The sequence below is a fragment of the Alexandromys fortis genome, unplaced genomic scaffold (genome assembly GCF_014885135.2).
Source record: "Alexandromys fortis isolate MF-2015 unplaced genomic scaffold, M_Fortis_MF-2015_v1.1 scaffold_91, whole genome shotgun sequence".
NCBI lineage: Eukaryota > Metazoa > Chordata > Mammalia > Rodentia > Cricetidae > Alexandromys > Alexandromys fortis.
The window spans coordinates 3,618,652-3,631,832 of record NW_026067968.1 but is presented as its reverse complement, the minus strand read 5'-3'; the positions used below and the strand labels follow the sequence as shown (position 1 = coordinate 3,631,832).

Below are 13,181 nucleotides of genomic sequence, written 5' to 3'. Positions count from 1 at the left end.
CCAGTAATGCCACGGGGAGCAGGGAGTCTCTGGGGGCAAAGCTTCCTCTCACCTCCCTGAGCCCCAGGCCCACTTCCAGCACTTGATAGGCAGATTGCACATGGAATCCTTGAGTTCAGGGCGTGTGCTACATTCAGAGCCAAGCCACCCTGTGATCCTAGGGCTGTGTGGCTCCCCACAGGCAGGGCCTGAGCTCAGCTCCACATGTAGGAGGTACCTGGTGGCCTGGCCACGCTCTTGGGTCCCAGGAACATCCTGACGGAGCCCAGCTCCTCTCTGAGGTCCCTCTTGATCTCTTCAGTCCTGCATGCTCTGGCCTGGGCACTCCCTGTAAAAAGGCACCCCTGCCCCAGGGCAGCCAAGAGCCGGCGCAAGAGAGAGCAAGCCAGAGCCTGAGTGTGGACAGTGAACGGTTTATTATTGAGTGGACATAACACGCACCGCGTGGACAGACTGGAAACACCATAGCTGCTGGGGCTGAGCTGCATTCTGACAGCTCTGTGGCGTGGAAAGGCCACGCTACCCAGCTGCTCACTGCTAGCTCTGGAGCCAACAGTGTCACCTAGGAGAAAACTTGGAAGCCATCTAATAAAGCAGGTGATTTTGGGGTGTTCTCTCTATAAACCAAAGAAATGTACACTTAAATAAGCAAATATAAAATACAAAAAAGAATAGACCCGGTGTTCTGTGTCAGATACGCTAAAAATCCAGGAGTTGAAGTTTGTTTCCTCATTTTAATATTGTATCACAGGTTGAGACTTAAGTACATCCACGCTTCTGCAGGCTCGCTGTGTGCTGGGGCCAGCACGGCTCCTCGCGATCCTCCAAGGCTGGCGCCATCTTACGTGGTGCTGATCCCACTTAGCTCCTGCCTGATAGCTAAGGGCAGGACAGGAGAGGGAGGCTCAGTGTAGCACGGAAGCACCCTGCTCAGGCTGCCAGAGACCACACATGGGCTAGATGCCCACCAGCATGGCAGCTTTGACAGACCTTTGGGCAAACAACCCAGACCTTATGGGCTTCAACCCCTAATGATATGGACTTGAAAAAGACAAAGACTATGCCTTGCTTCCTCAGGCTGCTGGGGGGGGGGGGACCAGGTATTCCTAGAGTCTGGCAGATGGGTACCCACATTGCTCAGAGGCCCTTGAGTCCCTCCCCACACAGGATGGAGGCTGGTTCCAGTCTGCCTAGTGCATGCGGTATAGCAAGAGTGTCTGGCCACAGAGCCATGGATTATGCTGGTGCCACGGCCTGGCCTTTGTCCTCCAGAGCTGACTCTGTTCTGTCTGAGACCCATTAAGCCTTCCCAAATCTCTCTTCCTTCTTCTGCCTGCCTCATCCCGTTTCTTCCCCAGATCTGGACTCCCTTCTCTTAGCTCCCCACACTTTCCCTCTTCCTTCACAGGCGTCTGGCGCCTTCTCAGTGGACAGACCTGTCCGTTGTCCACAGCCAGAGAAGGGCAACCAACCATTAAGTAATAGGATCTTCGCCAGGATGCTTGCTTTCCTGAGGGTTCTGAGCATGGACATGGGTACAGGACAATGGCAGGCAGTGACTGTGCTAGGCTCTCATCACGGTCTGCCTCTTCCCAGGCAGCTCTCTTGAAAACAACTGGACTATGCTTGGGGTTTCTAACCCAGCTATTTCCCCAAGTGCCAGAAAGGGAGCCCCCCAAGACTGGAACTGTGGGGCAGCAGTAAGGCTGTGAATTGCTCCACAGCTTTGATGTCTCCTTCCCTGCATTCATGAACATTCTCCCATACCTGTCCTCTGGTGGAATGGGACAGAATTGTGGTCTCTGTGGCCAAGGAGTGTAGCTATTATAGCTAATGGCGGCCAGGTCTCAGCAGTGCCTCTGTGCATATCTTCCCTCGGGAGCCTGCTATTAGCTGTCCCTGACTTCATAGGTCTCTCTAGCTCAGGTCACTGCTGGGCACCAGCAATAGGAAACCAGGTGGGGGATGGGTGCAGGTTGTGCTTTGCTGCTTTGTTCCAGCCTGGGCCAGCTCCTTACAGGCCCTGGCGGGGACATCACAGTCCTACTTCTGCAGCCAGGGGCTCCCTAGGCAGAGTCATGCAGGCTGTGAGGGAGTTTGGGCATTCTAGAGGCAGCAGTGACAGGAAGACTGGACAGGAAAGGACAGAAACTTGGAGGGCGTCTCCAGGCCCATCCTTTCCTCCACAGGGTGACCTTCTGGGAGGAATATCAGACACAGAAGCCACACCCCAGGGAGATGTGCATTACAGTAATCCACTTCACTTTTCTGAGCCTCAGTTTCCACAGCTACACATGGGGGTGAGTGTAGGATGCTGGGAGGACAATGAGCGCATCCCTGGCTGGTGCGGCCCCCACTCACCATCAATGATCTCCTCTTTTACCTTGTGGAGCTCTCGAACCACCTCCTCCAGGATTTCCTGCTGGGCAGAATCTCAGAGTGAAGGGACAGACGCTGGCTCTAGGGGATGCAGGGGCCTCTCCCTCAGCCAGGCCCTGGGCAAGCCCTGCTCTCAACACCCCACAGACCATAATGGAGGAATCCCAGGGTACCCAGGGACTCCCTTTTCCTCCACTGGCCAGCTTCTTGCCTTTGTGGCAGTCAAGCAGGGGGACCCACTGGCTAGAGATGGTCCCAGCCTGCTGACTGTACTCGCTCTCACCTGTTTCATCCGGTCCAAATCTAAGGCATCCAGGCCCACATCATTTACACTCCCGGCAGGCTTCACCCTGGAAGAAGAATGGCAGGTGTGGGAGGTGGGTGCCGGGGTATATAGGGACCCATGCTGGGGAAGCCTGAGACATCAGCGGCCTCTGCTCAGGGTCCAAGTGTCACCTGTTCCCCGGCCCTTCTACTGCAGGGCTGTTGGGAAAGGATGTGAATGTCCTGCTCCTTAATGGTCTCCTCGGTCCCTTAACTATATTTCCCAGTCTGAGTCAGGACATGGGTCCACACAGGAGCAGTCTTCTGTCTTCAAAGGCCTTAGGCAGAGGAGGCAACCGAGGCAGACTGTGTTAGTGCTTCCTGTCTCCCAGAGAGAAAGTACTGATAACGTCTTCCTCCATGTGGAGCTTGTGTTCCAGCTGAACTCTGGTTGGTAGCAGTGGAGTCAGTCAGCTCCATGCTGGGGTACCACCTCCTTCATGCTGGACTCTCTAGGTGGAAGGGTGCTCTACTGCTTTCTCCTCTCAGAAACATCCTAGGCCACCTCCCAAATATCTACGCAGCAGATTCTTTCTCACGGAGGCTTGGCCAGGCCTTCTCTAAACCTCTACCCCTGCCCTCAGTCTTCTCTGGAGCCTCTTTAGGAGCCAAAGTTCTCTCTGGCGCACAGCCTGGCTGACCACGAGCATGCCTGTCAGGGCTATGCTGGAGCTCTGCTCTCCTCATGACCTTGTCTCACTCTGCAAGCAGGGCTTCTGGTGTCACCTGCTTTGTAACAAGACACACTTGCTTCCATTTGGGGTGGCCGTGAGGATTTTCCTGGTGTGGGCTTAGGGGCCTTCAAATACAGGTTTTTGGGGATCAGGATAGCTCTCAAGAGTCTACCCTGCGGTCACACTGCACAGCTCTCAAGAGTCTACCCTGCGGTCACACTGCACAGCTCTCAAGAGTCTATACTGCGGTCACACAGCATGGCTCTCAAGAGTCTACCCTGCGGTCACACTGCATAGCTCAAGAGTCTACCCTGCGGTCACACAAGAGTCTACCCTGCGGCCACACTGCACAGCTCTCAAGAGTCCATACTGTGGTCACACTGCACAGCTCTCAAGAGTCCATACTGTGGTCACACTGCACAGCTCTCAAGAGTCCATACTGTGGTCACACTGCATAGCTCTCAAGAGTCTACCCTGCGGTCACACAGGCATTTGGTTGGGGAAACAAGGTCAGTTGATTTGTGAGGAGACTGGCTACATTTGCTGAATGCAAAGGAAGGGGATCAAGAATGATCTGAAGGGGCAGGGTGCTGAGTTGGGGTGCAGCAGTCCCCACAGTTGTCCTGGGTGGCAGGGATTGGTGGCTCTTTGCTTTGCTTCCCTTTCCATCTGGAAGTTATATCTCTCCAGGTTTTTGGCCTTCCCTTCTCAGGAGAGGACGGAGCCAGCCTACACCACTGTAAGGGTCTCTAGCTTTTCCTCTCCCCAGGTATGAAAGAGGGGACCACCCTTCCCAGAGCAAGTTGTTAATACCAAGACACGAGACAGGGCTGAGAGGTGTTAGTCATGGGCAAGGGGGAAGAGAGGCCCCCAAGCCCAGGTAACACATGGGCAGGAGGGGTTGTCGGTACCTAGAGTGAGGCTGCGACTGAAGGGGACTCTTAGCTTCGGGGCTCTTAGCCACAGACGGGGTTCTAGGGCAATGGAATGAAACAGACATGTGAACCAGCACCAGAGTCCACCCATGAGATCGTCTCTTGGCCCTTCCCAGAACAGCTCACCTGGACAGCAATGAGGACACAGGTTTCTCCACCGAATTGCTCCGTTCCCAGGGTTTTCGACCAGCCTCTGCCAATTTAGTTCATGAAGGGTCAGAGTCGAGAGGGCTTAGTGACCCCTCTCCTAAACATCCCTTTAGAAACCTGCCCAGGCGGTGATGCAGAGTGACCCTGGGAAGGCTGTCTCCTGATCTCAGGCCCACTTTTAGCCAGGGTACCCCTGGAATTGCAGGCAGCCCTACTGTCACCCCGTTTCCCAACTTCAGGGTTCCTGTTCCCTTCAAACTTGAGTCTTCTCCATGGAGCTTGGCACAGCTGATAGGGAAACAGAAACTCCAGCTACAGGAAGGACGGGACCCTCCCAACGCTCTCATCTGTCTTGTCCCCCTCCATGCTCCTCTGGCCAGGCTCCCTGCGATCTGACTGCACCTCAGCTCACATTGAGTCTTGCCTGCTCCCTTCCTCAGCCTGGAAACCACTTTCCTTTTTCTGAGTCTAGTGCAACAGGCTGAGGGTGTCTCATCTAAGACACTGGGACCAGACATGTGCAGATTCAGAGTTTACCTGAAACTTGCTGGAAAAGCTTCAGAATTTGGAGCATTTTGGGTTTTTGGACTGGGAATGCCCAACCTTTGTTGTACTAGATTACAACTCATGCCCCAATTCACAGGAAATATACTACATTGAGCAGAACACACTGCCCAGAGATTGAGCAAAGGGGCAGTGAGGCCGTCCTGCCCTAACCTGAGCCTTGTCTGCAGACCAACTCAGGTCTGAGGCAGGTTACCTCACAGAGCCACCTGGCAGGTCATTGGGCTTATAGGAACAATACCTGGGACAGGGTGTGTGACCTCAAGCAGAACTTTACCACAGGGAGCCAAAAACTGCTAAACATGGGAAACCCCTCCTACTGCCATCTACACAGTAGGAAGATAAGGACAGTAACACTGACCAAAGAATCTGCAACACAGGGAGCTCAGGAAGTCCCAGAAGGATGGTAGACATCAGCCATGATCCAGACATAAGCTCGGAAGAACATCTACCTATCAGGTGGGACAAACAGACTCCTCTGCTTCTCCTCACCATGTGTGTGAGCTTAGTGTAAGGCCGACACTGAGTGTGCTGTGAGTGGAAGCACACAGCTAAGCCTCATGACACTCTCCTACTCACGTTCCCTCGGCCACAGCTGATGGTGGTACCGGGTAGAGGGAGGCTGTGTCTCTGATAGAGCGGGGTCACTGCAGTGACCTAACTGTAGCACCACTCTAGCTGGCATTACACAGCAGACACAAAAAAATGACATTTAATAGTTCCTTATGCAGGGATGTGGCTAAGTGGTAACTTGTGGAAGCTCTAAACTGTAAAATAACCCTACTGCCACAAAACCTCCTGGCAGCCCAGCCCCTATCCAGGTCCTACATGACATCTCCACTGTGGATGGTACTCTTAGTGCCTTCCTTTAGCTGGAGCAGGGTCAAGGTCCCCTTGTCACACCGGACCAGCTGTCTGCTTGGTCTCCTTGGGAAGCTCTGAGGATCTGGAACGCAGTAGACTTGACCCTCTCTGCTTGCCCACAGAGGAAAGTGGCCAGATTAGCTGACCACTTGCTTTAAGACCTCAAGATTTGTTGGGCTAGGTACCCTCTTACCTGAGGAATTAGGTGGCTGGCTGGTGGCTCGGGTCCCTGGGGATGGGGAGGTGCTAGGATCTTCCTAAAATGGAAGAGAAGGGCCCTTTCGTTAGTCTGTTTGGAAAGCTGTTTAGGGACAAGGCAGGACCCCTGTGCACCAGCTTGCTTTCCAAATGGACTCTGGGATATAATTAGTAAATGTCTACCATTGAAGAACCAACCCTCACATCACAGCAGGTTCACCAGACTGTGGACAGTGAGCAGGAAGACAGCTTCCTGGCCCCTAGCATCCTACCCAAACCTGATTTACACAAGAAGATTTGCCTTTACCAAAAAAGTGGAAAAAACGAGGCCTGAGAAGGGTTTCAATGGTGCTTCAATAGTGAAATCCACTCCTCAAGGTTCTGTGGCCCGAGGGTGCTATGAGGCTGGGGCTGAGTACTAGCTACCACCTAAGAAAAACAGTGTTGACTCAAGCAAATGTGGCCACCAGGTCCTAACACACCTAGTGTGTAAATATTCTGTCTGTGGTTCCTAGCCACACAGGCCTTTGTATTTCCATCATGTGTGGTTTAAGTCCCAGGGGTGCAAGACACGGGTCAGTGGGTGAGGATCTCAGTTTGGCCCCTGGCAGGTCTGCAAGGCAACCCTGGGTGTATGGAGGGCATGGCAGAAGCAGAGAGCTTGGGGTCTGAGAGGCCATTTGTAGGGAGTAAAGATCATGCAGAAGTCCAGGCTGAGGAGCTAGCTGGTGGCAGAGAGACCTGCACATGCCCAGGCCCAGCAAAGCAGCACAGACCACAATGAGAAGAGCAAACTGGAGTCCACGGGCGCCAGGCCCACCTCACTGGCTGAGTAGGTGGGGAACATACACTGGTCCTAGGTAGCTATAATTCTCTCTAGTTCTGCTAGTGAGGTGCAGCCTTTATGCTGTTTGTATTTGAGGTATATACTCAGGAGTCCAAGTAGAATTCTATATATTTGTTTTAACAAAGCTTATCACGTACATAAGAAAACTTGTGACCACAAACAGAAGTTGAGGCTGGGAACTCTGGGCTGCCAGATCAGGCTCCATATGCCTGCCAAGGACAGAGCCCAGGTTTCTAGGATCCTCTGCCAGGGCGGAGACCTCAGCTCCCACTGGGCTTAACAGACTCAAGTATTTAGAATTTTATGTAATTTGAAATAAAACTGCTCTGACTTCCATAAGACTTCAGCAGATGTACCCAAATCCCTTGATAGCCCTGATATGTTGGAGTACAGTGGCCCTATGGCTCCCTGGGGTTCTCAACCTGAGTGATGGCTCTAAGGGTCTGGTCAGGAGAATGCTCTGGAGATGCAAGCCTGGCTGGATCCCTGTCCCTCCCTCACAGCTGCCTCCAAATCAGGTTCCCAGTTCCCAGCGATCTTTCTGGGAGATTTGCTTAAACTGGAGGCAAGCCTGAGGGTGTGGGCGGGCTGGGTAGAAGGCTGCCTACCGTTTGGCTCTCATCTTCCTTTCTGTCAGCGGGCTTGTCTGTCTGGGAGGCTGCTTTTCTCCTAGATGTTGGAGAGAAAAAAAAAATACAAATCAGCTTCCCAAGGTTTCACAGTGACCTAGAACTCTGGGCTGCCTCCATGCCCACAATTGGCTCCCCAGTGGATTGTGTAGATTAGGAGGATGTATGCTTATGTGAACAGGCCACTTGGTCAGGCACCCTTCTTCACAGGAGCCAAGGCCTGGGGATAAGACTTTCTGTGCTCACCCATGACCTAGACTCAAAACTAGGAAGGAAGACCTTGGGGTGTTTCTTTGTTCAGCTCAGCTGGTGGTGGCCATAGCTTCTGAGGGAGAAAGAAGCTGGCTGTACCCTGCCTAGGTCCCCAGGGACAGGGTTTAGCTGAGAGGCTTTACTCCCAAGGCACTCATGGCCGATGGATAGACTGGTACCCTGGCCCAGTCTGTCACTCTGGGTCAGAGCTGAGAGAACTGCAGCTGACTGGCTGGGGAACCTCAACTTCAGCATCAAGTCACAGGGAAGAAGACTTTCTCTTGCTGCTCTTTTGTCTGTGACCTCAGCTAACCTAGTCACACCCTTCCCAGTTCAGGACAGCACCAAGGAGCTAAAGGTGCCCCAAGAATGCAAAACACATGCATTTTCCTCACATGAACAAAAACTCCTTTTACAGGACTCTGATTTACAGTGTTTCTGGTCTCAATGGTTACCTGCACCTGGCTCCCTCCCAGGCTGACATAGGCCTCCCATACTTCCCAACAATGTGCTTCAACTCTGTCAGGCCCTCACAGGATTAGCCTCTTACAACCTGAGGTGAGTGGCCCACCAGGAGAGAAGTGGGCCTGGTGTGTGGTGAGGAGCAGCCTCTGGCTGCAGTGGCAGGGCTCACGCAGCTGTCTCATCTCAGGACAGGTCTACAAACCAGGAATAGTAAGTTCCGTCAATTCTGTCTCTAGATCTCTTCCCACTCTGACCTGTCCTCACTGCCAATCACCTTATGCCAGTCACCATCACCTCTTCCTGGACTACAGTGGTTTCCTCGCTGGTCTACCCAGCCACTTTACCCCATTTCTAACCATTGATACCCACAAGTCCATGTTTTATCTCTTAAAAACAGAGGGTAGCCTGGCCCGAGAGTGCCTCAGTGGCTGTGCATTTTGCCTAGCATGAGTTCCATCCCAACACTGTAGAAACTGTCAGACAGACAACTGGAGACCAAGTCACTCTGCTCTGCACTGGTGAGATTTAGAGGGCTGACCACACAGCAGCCCTAGGCGCTCACATCCCATTCTCCATTGCCCATCTGCTTCTGTAGGACGTGAACTGCCTCCATCCACACCTGGCGTCTCCATGGCTCCTGGCGACCCTGGCCTTTTCCTCTTTTTAGATAGTGAAAGAGTACTCCCTCTCAGTTTGGACTACACTCACTGGGAAGGTGTAAACATTGTCTTTTCTACTTTTATCTGAAGCCTTTTTCACTTCTGAGTGCTCTGAGACATAATCCACTTGGGTACATTCTCTAGAGTGCTCTCTAAAGCTCTTGGGAGCGTGTTTTATGTTTGTTGGGCTTGCAAGTGCAGGGGGTGCTCTTCTTACCCCCAAATGTGTCTTGGCAATGACCATCAGCTAAGGATGGTAGCTTCCCAGGAGGCACACAAACTCTGGAAGACATCAGACTTACCTCTTGGCCAGCAGTTTGTTCATCTCTTCCATGAGGCCTCCTCCACCTCCCCCGCTGCTTGCCCGGTTGGCATCGGATTTTGAAGTCCCACTAGGACTAGAGCCTCCTGATGCATCTTCTGGCTGAGGGTGAGAAAGCGTATGTGTATCACACTCTGGTACAGTGAGGGGAACAGCAGCCCCAGTGGATGCAGGATGTAGAAAGACCTTAGGAGTGAGGCTGCTAGTCCAACACTCCCAACTCCCCAGGTCAGAAAATGAGAATCTAGAGAGAGCCAGGCATTGGCAAGATAGGCTCACAGCCTTGAGTCCTTGCCAAAGTCAGAAGGTCACAAGAGACAGGGAAGCAAATTTCAAGCTAGAGATATGCATCAGAGCCACTCTTTTATGACCACATACATGCTACTCATTCCAGAGTACACGCCCCAGGGGTGGGGAGCAAATTGAATGAGCGAGAAGTGAGTTCCATGGGAAAAGCAAAGGCAGACATGTACTTATTAACTAAGGCAGCTTGTAGCTGACAAAACGCTGTCCCTGTTTACTTATTTAATACCAGAGGGCTGGCTGGGCCCGGGGATAGCCCTTTGCCCAGTGTTTCACTGATGACAGGTGAGGGTGACTGGCATGCCCACCCTCTTACCCGCTGCACTCTCCTCAGCTTGGCTCCCGCCAGAGCAGCAGCTAGTCCTGATGCAGAGCTCTCATCGTGGTTGGCCCCCTGGGCTCCTCCAGCTGGCAGAGGAGGCGGGGGCGGGGGCGTAGCCCCTGTGGGTGGAGGTGGAACTGGGGGTGGAGGTGGGGGTGGAGGTCCACTACAGGAGAGGGTGGCGCTGGCTGCCGATGAAGGATGCCCAGGTGGGAGGATGGGTCCTGAAATGCAAAGGAGAGGAGTCAGTTTCCAGCACCTAGCTGATGTCCAGTCTACTGTTTTTATTTCAGGTTCCTGGAGAAGAATGAAGAGCAGTTTGCTCCTCAGAGAGATGAGGAACAGAACAGTTTACATCTCAGGAAGGCCCTGCAGAACCTGGCTCTGTTACAGTCACTCTCTATTTCAGTTTCTTCAGCATCTGGGGCTGACATACAGTGGTTTAACACCCCTAAGTGCAGCAAACTTCTTGCTTCACTAATGCTTTTCTAGTGGGAGGGGAGTTCTCGGCAGTGTCTTTTTCCATTCGAAGTACTTGGCTCTATCTTAGGCATTGACTGAAGTTACTAACCCTAGGTCCCTGGGGATTGTAAGCAATAACTGTGGGTCCTGAAGCTGACCGGGGCTTTGATCATGGGACCATTAATGCTGAGTGTTGCTGGCATTCCCTGTGCATCTAGCCAGGTACCCTCTACCAAAAACTGCCTGAACTTCCACACTGGGTGTCAGGCGCTGTGTCGTGTGTGGAGGAAAACAGCTCAGGGTGCTAGTGAAGAGAGAACAAACCACAGAGGCGAACACAGGCAAGTGTTGCAAGGCAAGCTCTACCAAGAGTAGGCACACAGGAGAGGAAGTATCCAGTTAAGTGAAGGGAAGCAGGGGTGAACAAAGAAAATGGGATGCCTGGAAAAAAAAGAAAGGAGGAGCTAATGCTGGAGCAACGTGGTAAGAGGGAGTGCAGGGTAGGCTCCACTTCAGTGTGTGCCAGGGTGCTGGGAGGGGCTGACATGATGTAGGAACGAGACTTGCTCAAGGACTGTGCACAGGGGCATGGGGAACACAGAGCAGGCTGTGGTGCCAGGTGAGAGGGCAGTATCACCTGAAAACAGCTGGGGCTGTTTTCCCATAAGCAAGATAGAACTTGAGAATGCATTGAGCAAGTTAGATAAGATAGGCTACAAAAGCACAAGGCAAATGAAAAAGTCCTGTCCCATCAATGCACCTGACACCCCCTCCTGTGGTGTGCTAAGTCCCACTTGGCTCCTGAGAACCTGATCTGGCACTCCTCTCGAGCCTTGGCCCTGACTCTTGGGTGTCTCTAGCACCCATGGCACAAGGACAAGCATGACTTCCTGGGGGCAGAAATTGTTGTCCGCCTTGCTCTCAGTTTCCTGACACAGGGGTGCCCCTACATGTCTACTGGAGGAACTCAACAATGGGAGGGCCAGGAGGCTTCCTAATGAAGTGACGGCCACACTTTGAGTCTAGGCAGTCAGAAGTAGGGAGAGGTCTATTTGAGTTGGGGTCACTTGGGGCAGTGTGGGTGGCAGCTGGAGGAAGGAGACTCTCACTCACCTGTGGCAGAGATTCTTCTCTCCAGAGACTCCTGGCGGTGCTGCTGCTGCTCCATCACTTGTCTGAAAAGCAACCATAGCAGAAGCCTTGACTTCTCCATGTCTGAGAGTCCAGGTGAGCCACAACACTATGTGTGTGTATAGGATTACCCTGAATATTGTTCCTTAGCAACATCCACTTTTTCCTTTCTTTTTGGAGACAGGGTCTCTCACTGGACTGGAACTTGCCAAATCAGTGAACTCCAGGGTTTGCCTATCTCTGTTTCCTAAACTCTGGGATTCAAGTGGGTGGTGCCATATCTAACTTTTTGTATATATATATAGCACTGGGGCTCTAATTAGTACCTGGCAAGCACTTTACTGTCTGAGCTATCTCCCCACATCCCTGGGCTGCCTCCTGTAAAGAGAGGGATGTGGCCAGGCGGTGGTGGCGCATGCCTTTAATCCCAGCACTTGGGAGGCAGAGACAGGTGGATCTCTATGAGTTTGAGGCCAGCCTGGTCTACAAAGGGAGTTCCAGGACAGGTGCCAAAGCTACAGAGAAACCCTGTCTCAAAGAGGGGTTGAAGGATGTGTTAGGTTCTGGTACCTAGATGGAAGAGGACTGGCAAGTTGGGACACACTGTGCAGGAAGCATCTCGAAGAAGCCAGTGTGACCCTCTGGCTGATCTGATTGCCTCACTAGAGTGGGCTTTGGGGGCCTATGGCTTCTATAGATGTGGCCTTAGGAGAAATGGTCAGAAGACCACATGCCTCTTTCTAGTCCCCCATCAGAGGGACACCTGGCACTACAGGGTTACTTACTAGGTACACTTTAGAAGGGGTTTAGGGAAGTATGGGTCCACATGGTAGCGACATGTAGCCTTAATCTCTGACATTAAGTAGGTGTTCCCTTTGCCCCAGTGCTGGCCTGAGCTGTATGTCTCAGCTAGCTGAAGGGTACTCCTGCCACTCCTGGGAAGCTTTCAGGCAGGAAGATGTGGGACACTGGGTTACCTTCTCTGGATGTCCATCTCCTCAGGAGAGGGGCCATTCTGCACCTGACGCTGTGTGGAGGGGCCTGTGGGGAAGAGATGCAGAGTGGAGTGGTCAGTAGAGGGAAGAAAGGCCCACTAGATAACTGTAATAGCACGCTCTCCACCCCTCCTGGCCTTCCTTTAAAAGAGGGCCCTACCACCTGTGCGGCACCTAAATACCTTCATCTCCCACTTACCATTCCTCTTTGTGTCCTGTGGCTCCTCCCTCTGAAGCACAGGTGGGACCCCCAAGTCATAACTATTGACATACATCCCCTTTTTTAAAAAGATATTTATTATGTATACAGTGCTCTGTCTGCATGTATCCCTGCAGGCCAGAAGAGGGCATCGGATCTCATTACAGATGATTGTGAACCACTGTTGTAGCTGCTGGAAATTGAACTCAGGACCTCTGGAACAGCAGGCAGTGTTCTTAACCACTGGGCCATCTCTCCGGCCCCCATCCACTTTTCAACACTTGCTGTGTCTGCTTCCTCACTTGTCACTGTCTCCTAAGCTCCATCACCAGCATGTTAAGAATCATCAACTGGGGCCGGGCGATGGTGGCGCACGCCTTTAATCCCAGCACTCGGGAGGCAGAGGCAGGCGGATCTCTGTGAGTTCGAGACCAGCCTGGTCTACAGAGCTAATTCCAGGACAGGCTCCAAAGCCACAGAGAAACCCTGTCTCGAAAAACCAAAAAA

General features: G+C 52.6%; 1 protein-coding gene across 6 annotated transcripts in view; it reads right to left on the bottom strand.

Annotated features, from left to right (window-relative positions):
* Nucleotides 1-397: 397 nt before the first annotated feature.
* The window catches only part of Evl (Enah/Vasp-like), a 152,417-nt gene continuing 139,633 nt past the window's right edge, over nucleotides 398-13,181 (bottom strand). For 5 of the 6 annotated variants that reach the window (XM_050154731.1, XM_050154729.1, XM_050154732.1 and 2 more), the window contains 11 exons: nucleotides 12,458-12,521; nucleotides 11,463-11,524; nucleotides 9,882-10,111; nucleotides 9,243-9,364; nucleotides 7,544-7,604; nucleotides 6,084-6,147; nucleotides 4,439-4,505; nucleotides 4,289-4,351; nucleotides 2,663-2,729; nucleotides 2,362-2,419; nucleotides 398-879 (listed from right to left, as the gene is read on the bottom strand). In XM_050154731.1, coding sequence (XP_050010688.1) covers nucleotides 842-879; nucleotides 2,362-2,419; nucleotides 2,663-2,729; nucleotides 4,289-4,351; nucleotides 4,439-4,505; nucleotides 6,084-6,147; nucleotides 7,544-7,604; nucleotides 9,243-9,364; nucleotides 9,882-10,111; nucleotides 11,463-11,524; nucleotides 12,458-12,521 — 896 coding nt within the window. In that variant the 3' untranslated portion in view covers nucleotides 398-841. The remainder of the gene's footprint in view (nucleotides 880-2,361; nucleotides 2,420-2,662; nucleotides 2,730-4,288; nucleotides 4,352-4,438; nucleotides 4,506-6,083; nucleotides 6,148-7,543; nucleotides 7,605-9,242; nucleotides 9,365-9,881; nucleotides 10,112-11,462; nucleotides 11,525-12,457; nucleotides 12,522-13,181) is intronic. The other variant, XM_050154734.1, reaches the window with a different exon arrangement.